Source organism: Natator depressus, chromosome 21 (genome assembly GCF_965152275.1).
Source record: "Natator depressus isolate rNatDep1 chromosome 21, rNatDep2.hap1, whole genome shotgun sequence".
Taxonomy (NCBI): domain Eukaryota; kingdom Metazoa; phylum Chordata; order Testudines; family Cheloniidae; genus Natator; species Natator depressus.
This window is the reverse complement of record NC_134254.1, coordinates 15583166-15595566: the sequence shown is the minus strand read 5'-3', so window position 1 is coordinate 15595566 and position 12401 is coordinate 15583166. Positions and strand designations below refer to the sequence as shown.

At 44.1% G+C, this 12401-nt stretch overlaps 1 protein-coding gene across 9 annotated transcripts in view; it reads left to right on the top strand.

The window, feature by feature from the left end:
- The window catches only part of PPP1R12B (protein phosphatase 1 regulatory subunit 12B), a 172442-nt gene that overhangs the window by 94062 nt on the left and 65979 nt on the right, over positions 1-12401 (top strand). For 7 of the 9 annotated variants that reach the window (XM_074936069.1, XM_074936065.1, XM_074936067.1 and 4 more), the window contains one exon: positions 11926-12016. In XM_074936069.1, coding sequence (XP_074792170.1) covers positions 11926-12016 — 91 coding nt within the window. Of the gene's footprint in view, positions 1-1625; positions 1679-5149; positions 5201-11925; positions 12017-12401 lie in introns of those variants that run through there. The other 2 variants (XM_074936073.1, XM_074936071.1) reach the window with 2 other exon arrangements.

Below are 12401 nucleotides of genomic sequence, written 5' to 3'. Positions count from 1 at the left end.
ACACAATGACTCTTCTCGCATAAGTGTGGATGCCTGGTATGGCTGTTAACCCTTCGTGTTATTTTCTAGAGCCACCTGCAAAGCAGCATGGAAATCTGGTCTCCAGAGGATTAGACTAGAAAAATCAGTTTTTTCAAGTGCTATTTTAGAATGTCAATCCAGAATAGAGACTAGAATAAACCACAAGTGTCTCCACACTAAGATTTGAGTGCCTTTCTGATATCGGGTGTTTCAGATGTGAAGAACTTTGGTTCAATTCATATTTAAGTTTTGTGTATATGTTAATTTGATCATTTCCATGGATTGCAAGTTTGAACACAAATGGTCTCTACACTATGGACTTCCAGTTCTTAAAGTCTCACTATTTAATTTAAAGCAGCGGGTTTTAAACTTTTTGAGCTGAGCATCCCCACCCTCTGAGTTACAATTTTTGGTTGTGCCCCCACCAACCCAGACAAAAATACACACGCAAAATTACACTTGACAGCCTACTCATAAACCTAAGAGACCTTAACACAATCTTAATTAAATTACCTACACCTGTAAGTTTCAAATACATAGATACTGACCAATGGCACAGCCGAGGCTTCCTCAGCAACCGGCTGCTTCTACCTTGCAGTCAGGCTGCACCGCTAGGGCAGGGCTACTACCTGCCCCTTTCCTCTAGCCCCTCAGGTTTTCAGGGTAGGGGAAGGCACATGCGATGGTCTCTGGGGATGGAGGCTGCCGGGAGTGGAAATCGGCAGATGTTGTCACTGACCCACAGGCTAAGGTGAGTCAGGGTGCAGGTGGCACTCCCTCCTTGCCCCCCATTGGGGCTGGCCTGAGCCCCACCATATGGGGCTTGCACAAGCCGCCTGGAATTGCTGCTCACCCTCCCCAAACCCTTAAGGGGGCGTGCCACACAGTTTGAAAATGTCTGATCTAAAGCTTTTCAATTGCCTGAACTGCCTTATACAGTAGTCCTTGTAGAAGTTTGTCAGGGCCTTAGACACTAATTGAACAGAGTGCTTAGGGCATACCTGCTTAATTAGAAGGGAGAGATTTTTCCTCATGCAACACACTGGGTAAGCAAAGGACAGCAACAAGTTAAAAGGTCTCCCTGCACATAAAGTGAGTAATCATCCAGCACCTGCTGTTGAAAGCTCTTATCCACTATGTTCTTACAGTTAATCTCTTTCAGATAAAATTGTCCCTTTTTATAAAAAGCTGGTGGGATGACGTGGGAGGGTCAGGAATTCTTTTGGCTCTCTGATTTTCCAAGTTTGGCAGAGGGAGAGATTGCCTTTGCTTTATCGGAAATCAAGCTGCATTTGTGTTTGGGAAAGGTCGAGGTGTGGGGTGGGGTGTCACTATTCTCGAGAGTCTGGTTTCCTGTACAGAAAGCAAGCAGGTGTACTGCTAGGCTTTCAGCTCCTGGGCTGATTTGCTCCACAGTGTTCAGGGTGGGGATTTTATTTGGCACCCACGTCCTGCATTTTTGTTCCCAATGAAGAAACTGGAATTTGGACGGATAAGCCCAGGCTGTGGGCTGGCCTGCTGACCTAAAGGGTCCTCTCCGTGGCTTTCTAGCACATGCAGTAATCTAGAGGAATGCGCAGGAGAACTAAGTAGCTCCAGTGTTCTCTGAACTGCTTAGAAGGGACTGGAATAAGGGACAGAATGACACAAACAGCAGGTAAAACTGCCTTTCACTTCTAGATTTTTTTTGCATCCGAAGTGTTCCCCTTTACCTCTCTTCCTTACTAATCAAAGGCACTGGTGTGTCCCATTTGTTTGCTCGATGTACTTGATAGTGAGGTTGTCTGTCTGTGAGGTGTCCATTCAGGGTTCTTTCTCTAAATGTGTCTAATTTATATACCACCTCTCCAAAAATATCCCCAAAGGCTAAATACTTATTGGTGTATTTATGGGAGACTATATACAGTGTGGATAGCTGAGAACTATTTCAGCTTAAAAACATGGGCTGTTCATTACATTTGCCTTTACTCCCAGCACCTGCTGGTGAATGCTGCGGGCTGAGTGGTGAATCAGGTAAGTTAGCTGCTCTGCAGTTTTTGTGCGCCAATTTTGGCATAAGCTGCAGCAATAAAGATTAGGTCCCTTCCATTCATCTTGGTGGGAATTACTGTCCCCAAAAGCCCCTGTAGCATTTAATATTGCATATCTTCAGCATAAAGCTACAGGCTTTGAGTAGGATAAAGGATGACAGTGTGTATAAATCTGTTACAAGTTATAGAAAATATTGCCAATATTACTAAATAAGCTTCCAACCTGCTGGTTAACTTTTCTTTTGCAAATATTCAAACATTTCTGAAATCTCACAATTCCATAAGGTGGCAGTAGAGGGCTGCTTAACAGTGTCTGCTGGGCATTCGTTGTTGTTCCTGGTTTGTTGTTGCACCCTTTACCCCTCTGATAGCATTTCATTTGTGTCCCCCTTCCGTTTGAATTTCTCATGGTGAGACGTTTCTTTCAGTGTTCAGGCTTCCAGGGGTTGGTTTGTTTGTTCAGGAACTGCTCTCCTTATGGTAAAACAGCTATTGTCAAAGTTCTTCAAATGTCAGTCCTGCTTGCTGTGTCGCTGTACCTTGTGGAAGGTGACATATGCGTTCACTGCTTTCATTCAAGAAATGCCTCTCGCTCTAAGATGAGAAGCTTGAGAGACTTCGAAATCTCTCTGGGCGGGGGCACCCAAGCTCTGCCTGGCTGAGTGCTACACCTGGCTTACGTTCTGCTCCATTTCATGCAACAGCTCCTTCCTTTCACACAAAGGTACAGCCTATGGAGACCGCAGCCCCAGCATGCAGTGCTCCATCTGGAGCTGAGCTTTGCACGTTGGGACCTGTAGTTTTGGCATCACATTGCCACTTCTAAGGGAAGTCAACTTGAAAATCCTAACTCTGTCTGGACAACTTTGCCGCTACTGTAGCTGCAACTAACGCGTTAGGTAAGTAAACAGCTACTGAAGGGAATTATTTCCATTCTTTCTGTTTACCTTGCGCTTGACAGCACTTACGTGTATTTTATTCTTTTCCCCCTGCAGTCAATTAATCTTTCCCTGGCTGAAAAGCTCTACATGAACCAAAAATAACCCCCAAAACCCTCCCAAGCATTTTTTGAAGAATATTTAAAATTTAAGATGTACTACAAAGCAAGCCCAATTAGAAACTGTATGTAAAATTTTTTATTAATTTTTTTTTAGAAATCAGTCTGTTTAAGGGGCACCCTCACTTCACATTTTTTCAGGTTTCTTTATAGGGTTTAGTCAACAATTGGTTTGGGGGAAGGTGTCAGCCAAATTATTAACTGAGTGTGGTTTAGCCTTTTGCATTATCCAAAACATTCACTGGCTTTAATTCCTTGCTGTTTTCCTCCCTGCTGTCTTCATGAGTTTTCCTGAATTAGTCCAGACTCCATGCCACTGTTTCATTTCCTCATCCCTTTGGAAGAATATGGAGCACCTGATGCTGATGGACAGCCAGCACTTGGGTCCCCTAGCAAAGCGCTTATTTGTATTGCAGTAACTCCAAGGAGCCCTGGTTATGGACAAAGCTGTACAAACACAGAACAAAGCCAGTCTCTACCCCGAGAGAGTCTTCAGTCTAAAGACAAAAGCCAACAGGTGGATACAGATAGATAGGGGAGCACAGTGAAGCAGTGAGAACACTAGGTGGCATGACAGGCAGCTGGCTCAGCACACCAGCTGCCTAACAGTTGTCCAAGTCTTCGTAAGCATTGCAGCAAAAGAGGAAGAATAAAGGAGCACTTGTAGTTTGAAAAGGAACTGACACCGATCGCAAGTCCTCTGAACCTTCTGATCTTGGGGGGGGGGGGGGGGGGTCAGGCCTTCATTGTATCAGGTACAACTGAGCACATGGAGAATTTCAGCTTTATTTTTGTCACCCTTCTAATCATGCTGCAAAACAGATCATCCTAGCTCTTGAACATTTAAACCTTTTTATGTTAAGACTTTCACATTCAGGCTGAAGCAGGGTGACTAGTCATAGACTGGCAGAATTCAGTTTCTGTTTTTTATTGTTTTAACAGATATTGATTTTTAAAGCAGTTTTTTTATTTTTATCTTTTTTTAAATATAAACTTCACAGGTGTGGGAAATGATGAGGGGTCAGGCATTTAATGACCGTAGACTTTGAGATAGAAAAAGTTAAAGCTTTATAAATTGTTAAAGCAAAAATTGTCAACCTCACATCAAAGTATACAAAGTAAATATCCTTAAATCAACAAATCATACCTGTTACTATTCATTTGCTAGTCCATTTGTAATGAGCCTACTTCAGAAATCTAAATCACTGGATTTTTACTCTTAAGTTTCCAAGCAGCATTTTTTTTTTACTTTGTCTATCTGTAAATTTTGATAATTACCGGTGGAAATATTTTTGTCAGCTTGTGTGTATGGTGAAATCAACATTTACCAACACTTACCAATAGAAAATCGGATTCTTCCAGGCCTAACTATTCACCACAGTCTAAACTAATGTTAAGGCAGAACCACCAGGGACTGAAAATAGGGTATGGCCTGTTCAAACAAGCTGTTTACAGTAAGCTGAGGCACACTTAGAGTATTAGATCCTGAAATCTTATCCCCTTGTCCTCAGCTTATTAAATCACTCACCATTGGCAGGCTCAGGCCTTTCTGATTTTCTGCTTAAAGTGCTTGCAGAGTCTGACATGTCTCTCGCTCCTGCCTGTCAGGTATCCCTAAATGTTCCTCAGATGGCTTTCTGTGGCTACTGATTTAATCAGTATTTATAGTTTGATGCATGAGATGTGTTTGTGCTAGGGTGGAATAAATGAAGCAAAGAACAGGAGCATTCCCTGTCTGCTTTTTGTGTGATCAGGAGAGTAACCTTTTTGCCTCCTCCCCAGTAAGACTGGTTATTGATTTGCTGTCTACTGCATAAAATATGTATCTGTATAATGGATTGTATTTTGGGAACTGTTATCGGCGCTGTTTCCTGCAGCGCTTGCGTCTGGCCTCCCCCGCAAAGCTTGCAGGCCGTCTGTTAGCAAATGGCAAGTCTCTCCCTACCTCAAGCTTGCGGGGATAGCTGCGACAGTGCAGGTTTCCATTAGTTTCCAAGGGAGACAGTGCTGATCCTGCGGGATTTCGCCACCTTTCCTAAAATCTCCAAGCTTGTCCTGACCTTCAAGCTGCTATGCAGGCCTGCGTTAGGAGGTAACATGTTTATGCTTTCTCTGTGCTATCCTACCAGAAGAGTTCCTTTCTAGGGATAATGGATTTATTTTGTAAAATGCTGCCATTTAAGAAAAATCCTTGGTTATTAAAAAGCATAGTGGGTTAGCTGCCTTGTCACAAGTCCCTGAAGATGCTTAGCAATGTTATAAATATCTAAAGTGGCAGATTCCTGCTCCGCTTTTTTAGCTGAAAAGATTAACATGAAATTGCTGCATTATTCTGAATAGTGATACTGTACCTTTAGGAGCAGGAACTCGAAGTGCTGGCTTTATCTATGGGCTGAACATTTGCAGATTACGTAGCTGTTCAGGGTTCAGTAACCCATGCTATTCATAGCCAGAGATGTCATGAAGCAAAATTCAGCTTTGGCTTCTAAGAAAATAAAACAAACTGATCTCTAGGCTATCCTGTAACACTGTCTATTAAGGACATTTCAGAGAGTCAGTCATGAGCTAGAGAGGTGGGATTTAAGGAGGGCATGGGCCCAGTACATTCGGGGAGTTCCAGGTAGAATGAGCCACATGAAATATAGCCCTTCTCCGTCAGCAACAGTGCCATTGTTGAAATGAATGGAAATCATGTACTTATTGTCTGCACAAAATGCATTTATTCTTAGTATTATTATTGGTGTGAGAATATTGGTCTTTGTATGGACAGGTAGGATAACGAGGGGTTTTACAAGGCCATGTAAACCCTTTGTAACTAAGGCCATGTCTACACAAGCAGCGGTGCAGCTGTACTGAGTCTGGTGAAGGTGCTTTATTCCGATGGCATGCCGAGCTCTCCTGTTGGCAAAATGAAACCACCTCCGTGGGCGGCAGAAGCTCTCCCACCGACATAGCGCTGTGCATGCAAGCGTTTATCAGTGTAATTTATGTCGCTCACACCCCTGAGTGACATAAGTTATGCCAACACAGGCTGTCGTATAGACATGGCCTAAGTTTTTATGATAAATGCATACTCTGGGTTTATAACTCTTTCCAGCTGAATGTTGTCAAATGCCCTGTGATGAAAGAGACAGCCTGGGAGTTAAATGAAGACAAATGTTTAACTTCCAGGGTTACTGAGTTTTGACCCACACGAACCGTGATATCCTTAGGGCAAAGGGCCCTTCGTCATTACTACTAGAATAAAATACTGTAACTTCAGACAGACAAGGTGGGTGAGGTGGTATCTTTTATTGGACCAAATTGTTGGTGAAAGAGACAAGCTTTCAAGCTACACAGCTGCCTTCTTCAGCTGGATGGCGATGTTTCCGCCAGAAGTGGCGGGCTGCTGATAGCTAGGCGGACTACATCTGCATGCCTACAGGTCATTGACTTGGATGGCTGGACCCTGAAAGATGTTTGTGCTAATACAGGCTAGCAAGGAGGAAACGAACACTTTTAATCCAAGTATCTTAAACTGTTGTATTCCACAGGCAAATTCGCCTCCCTCTCCAGTATCTCTGGGTAGCCCAAGGGTTACCATGTTGTTTCTTCTGCAGTGTTTCTTTTCGCGTAGGTCTCACTTGGGAGGTGTTTCTATCCATGGCACGTTCTCACCTTGGAGACACTGGGCTCACAGGCTAACAAGCTGACCTGCCCCCGGTACTTTGGGTTCACCAGTCTGTGTTCTCACTTTCACTGCTGCCCATTCTGTGCCCCATCCTGAATCTCCCCTTCCTTCTTTGCAGGCAACATTTTATTGTTGCCCTTTTGACCCAAACAGTTAAACCACAGGACCCTGAATATTGGCTGTTTTAGGAGAAATTGATGGAATCAGGTGTGTTCTTTAGTGCAATCCTGTTCATATACAAAGAATGAACATAAAGTCTTGTTTCCCTGAACACAGTAGGTCTCAAACAGCAGGAGACAGTTCCTTTGGTTGCAGAATATGCCTCTTGCCAGCCATTACTCTATCCAGAAGCACTTAGCTTTGTCTCAGGTTCACACTAAAGTGCTTCTATGGCTGCATCTAGGGCATGGGTTCTCACAAGAAAATTTTTGGTGGCCTCAGAGTACGGCCACCGACTCTTGCTGGTGGCCACTCTGACAATTTTTCCTAAAATACTTAATTAACTTTAGGAAAAACAAACAAATATGCACATACACATGTCCAAATCATTGTAATTTATTTATGTAGAGTTTTTTTGCAGACAAAATAATCTACAGTTGTCTCTGTTCTTTACTGAACCTAAATAGAATAGAAACACAAATAAGGTGCTCCCTACCCACCTCCCCATCCAGGACTTAATTTGTCCTCCAGCTTGCTGGGGCTGCGCAAGTCTGCTGTGAAAAGTAGTATTAACACACACACATATATATATATATAATAAAAAAATATCATTTTTCACAGTAGCCGACTTACTAGCTAGCAAACACCCGACCGAACTGTCACTAGATGTGCTGCTTGTTGATTGAATTTGCAGACTCAGGGAGACATCCACTGAAGGAAAAAACTGTAAGCAGTGTGGAGTTGTTCACTTTTTAGCTTTGAAATAGCTACTCTACACAGCAATGATGTGGTTGAGCCATGTCTGATAATAGTTACCCTCTCAGACATTTACAGTAACTTTAGGTGAGCTCCAGAAATAACACTTCTGCGATGAGTGATGGAAAATACGTGTGCAAATGAAGGCCTGCATTTTCAAAAGCCACTAGTGATTTTGGGGGCACCTCAATCTTCGGGGGTTCAACCTGAGACCTCTTAAACGGGTCTGATTTCCAGAAAGTACCGAGCACCCGCCCTCTGGAAACCAAGTCCCTTCAAGGTGTTCCATGTTGGGCACCCAAAATCTCTAGTCACTTTAAGAAAATCTTGGCCTAAGCCTTTGTAAATGTGGGGATGAAAGGAAAGCTTTGCAAAATGTGCTGTCCTGATGTCCCTTTGGGCCTCTACTATACCCCATACACACAGCTTCCTGCTCATGAATGCATCACAAATATGTTAACACCAGGACATCCTGGTGATTATTCAAGTACTACATACATCTTAGGCAGGGCTTCCCAGCAGTATTAAGACTCCTCACAGGTGCAACTCTTTAGAAGACTTGTTGATCCCACCCCCAGCATCTGGTGTCCTTTTAATTCTACCCACTTGTACACAGGCATTGTCTCAATTTACATGATCACATCCTGTTTCTCAAATGCAGTATATTAGACAGTTTAGGGAAAAGTCTTGGATACAAACGTGGAGCCTGCTGTAATTTTTCATGTACATTCAAACTTTGTTGGAATGGTCCAGTTATCTTCATTTATTTAGACTTTCCATGGGACTGATGTCTTACTGGTATGTATTGTACTCATTTAGCAAGTCCTACAGTTTCTCCAGCATGCAGCACAGCAAACCTTAGGTGCAGTTCAGAGCAGTAAACTAACATATCTACTTAACTACAAACAAAGGACCTGGGGATTACGGTGGATGAGAAGCTGGATATGAGTCAACAGTGTGCCCTTGTTGCCAAGAAGACCAACGGCATATTGGGCTGTATTAGTAGGAGCATTGCCAGCAGATCGAGGGAAGTGATTATTCCCCTCTATTCGGCACTGGTGAGGCCATACCTGGAGTATTGTCTCCAGTTTTGGTCCCCCCAACTACAGAAGGGATGTGGACAAATTGGAGAGAGTCCAGCGGAGGGCAATGAAAATGATTAGGGGGCTGGGGCACATGACTTATGAGGAGAGGCTGAGGGAACTGGGGTTATTTAGTCTGCAGGAGAGAAGAGTGAAGGGGGATTTGATAGCAGCCTTCAACTACCTGAAGGGGGGTTCCAAAGAGGATGGATCTAGACTGTTAGAGAAGGGAAGGTCATGCCTGACTAATCTAATCGCCTTTTATGATGAGATTACTGGTTCTGTGGATGAAGGGAAAGCAGTGGATGTATTGTTTCTTGACTTTAGCAAAGCTTTTGACACTGTCTCCCACAGTATTCTTGTCAGCAAGTTAAGGAAGTATGGGCTAGATGAATGCACTATAAGGTGGGTAGAAAGCTGGCTAGATTGTCGGGCTCAACGGGTAGTGATCAATGGCTCCATGTCTAGTTGGCAGCCGGTGTCAAGTGGAGTGCCCCAGGGGTCGGTCCTGGGGCCGGTTTTGTTCAATATCTTCATAAATGATCTGGAGGATGGTGTGGATTGCACTCTCAGCAAATTTGCAGATGATACTAAACTGGGAGGAGTGGTAGATACGCTGGAGGGGAGGGATAGGATACAGAAGGACCTAGACAAATTGGAGGATTGGGCCAAAAGAAATCTGATGAGGTTCAATAAGGATAAGTGCAGGGTCCTGCACTTAGGATGGAAGAATCCAATGCACCGCTACAGACTAGGGACCGAATGGCTAGGCAGCAGTTCTGCGGAAAAGGACCTAGGGGTGACAGTGGACGAGAAGCTGGATATGAGTCAACAGTGTGCCCTTGTTGCCAAGAAGGCCAATGGCATTTTGGGATGTATAAGTAGGGGCATAGCGAGCAGATCGAGGGACGTGATCGTTCCCCTCTATTCGACACTGGTGAGGCCTCATCTGGAGTACTGTGTCCAGTTTTGGGCCCCACACTACAAGAAGGATGTGGATAAATTGGAGAGAGTCCAGCGAAGGGCAACAAAAATGATTAGGGGTCTAGAGCACATGACTTATGAGGAGAGGCTGAGGGAGCTGGGATTGTTTAGTCTGCAGAAGAGAAGAATGAGGGGGGATTTGATAGCTGCTTTCAACTACCTGAAAGGGGGTTCCAAAGAGGATGGCTCTAGACTGTTCTCAATGGTAGCAGATGACAGAACGAGGAGTAATGGTCTCAAGTTGCAATGGGGGAGGTTTAGATTGGATATTAGGAAAAACTTTTTCACTAAGAGGGTGGTGAAACACTGGAATGCGTTACCTAGGGAGGTGGTAGAATCTCCTTCCTTAGAGGTTTTTAAGGACAGGCTTGACAAAGCCCTGGCTGGGATGATTTAACTGGGAATTGGTCCTGCTTCGAGCAGGGGGTTGGACTAGATGACCTTCTGGGGTCCCTTCCAACCCTGATATTCTATGATTCTATGTTCTCAATGGTGGCAGATGACAGAACAAGGAGCAATGGTCTCAAGTTGCAGTGGGGGAGGTCTCGGTTGGATATTAGGAAACACTATTTCACTAGGAGGGTGGTGAAGCACTGGAATGGGTTACCTAGGGAGGTGGTGGAATCTCCAGCCTTAAAGGTTTTTAAGACCTAGCTTGACAAAGCCCTGGCTGGGATGATTTAGTTGGTGTTGGTCCTGCTCTGAGCAGGGGGTTGGACTAGATGACCTCCTGAGGTCTCTTCCAACCTTGATCGTCTATGTTACGTGATTTATGTATGCTGGCTAAATTTCACTACTGCTCTGTTATACTTAATATGTTGTAACTGTACTCTTCATATAAATGACTTTAACTGCCTCTGGGTGCTATGCAGAGTAGAATACTCTCCACTTGTCTGAGGTTGTACAAAATCTATATCATACTGGTTTAGACCATCCTTATGCTTTGGTGTGCAACCTTCACTTTGTCTCTTCCTTGTTTGAGTGCTTAACCAAACAGGTATTTTTCTCAACAGTCGCATTTATTTAGGAGTTTAGGAGGAGGGGAGCAATAATCAGAATGTAGCAATGTGTGTTTGGCTAGATGTGGCCAGACCACCCTATTCCATGCACCTGCAGGAGCAAGCCGCTTGTCTTTAGGACTAATTCACTTGCAGTTTGTACAGTACAAGACACACAGTGAATGAAGCAAGAATGTCCACAACCCCTTGTCTCATTCAGTGTGCCTTCAACTAGTTGATCACTGTCCAGCTGAGTACAAAGGCTAATACCAGAAACTTCAGAGGAAGGTACAAGAAACCCTTGATAGACCATTATGAAATAACCTGCCTATAGGGAAAGGTTTTCCTGCAACACCTATCATTTAGTAGATGGCTTATGCCCTGAAGCAGGAGGGTTGATAAACCTTCTAAAACTCTTTAATCGTGTCTGTTGTACAGGTATTTTCTCATATAAATATCTAATCTTTCCATGCGTTAACTATGCTGTATAAAGTGGTTTCTTCTGTCTGCTTTAAATGGATCACCTTTAACTATAAGAGGGTTGGGTGGGTTTACTCCAATATATATGCTGGAGTTCCTTTAGTATTGCTGTATTTCGGGGGTTCTGCCTCTTCAGAAAACCTGCACTTCAGCATAGATCCACTGTAACAGATTCATATTGATAAAAATAGAATTTTAACTTCTAAATGGTCACGTTAGATCTGTGCATATTCCAAGAAAGCATTAGTTGTGACAGAAAGGCAAGTTGAAGGCTGTGAGGAACACAGAGCAGGATTTGTTTACATTCTGAAGTCTGATTGTGAATGAGGTTACACGTTTCTGGATTTATTTAATTCTGTATCGAGACTTGAAGGAGGTAGGGGTGTATGGGATCCCAGACAGTATGCAGAGTGAGCCTTTTAATGGGGTTGGCTTACAGGGGAGCATAGAATGTGTCGAACAGGTTAACATTGCAGAAGTCATTGCTTGAAGATACTACAGTGAACATGGTAGTTGCAGCAATCAGCCAGGTGCCGGGTGGCCCTAGGAAAGCAGCAGTGTGTGGGCTAAACGGGAGCAGAAGGTGTACTTTCCACTGACTACATTAAAACACTGTAGTGTGTATGAAATGGCATGACTTGCAGATCAGAAGTGTCTGATTTTAAGTGTTCCTGACCCTTTCTTTCAGGTCGTATCTGACTCCTGTGCGGGATGAGGAAGCAGAGTCACTAAGGAAGGCCCGATCCAGACAGGCCCGCCAGACTCGTAGGTCTACACAGGTGCGGAGTGAAATTCCTGATGGCCCTCCAGCAGAGTAGCAGGCAAACTGGCATCTAATGGGCAGTGGTATCTTGTTCTGCTAGTCCATCACCATACACGTTTGGACTTGTCTGGGGAAACAGGAGGGGAATTGCGTGGTGGCCTACAAAAGGTGCCGAGGCAACTCTACAGTCCTTTGATCGGAGAAGTCTTTGTACCACTTGGGTCTCAAAGCCCTTTACAGACTAAGTGACCACAAACAATACACAAGGGCAGGGGTGGCCAACCTGAGCCTGAGAAGGTGCCAGAATTTACCAATGTACATTGCCAAAGAGGCACAGTAATATGTCTGCAGCCCCATCATCAACTCCTGCCCCCAGCGTCTCCCGTCTGCCAGCCGCCCCG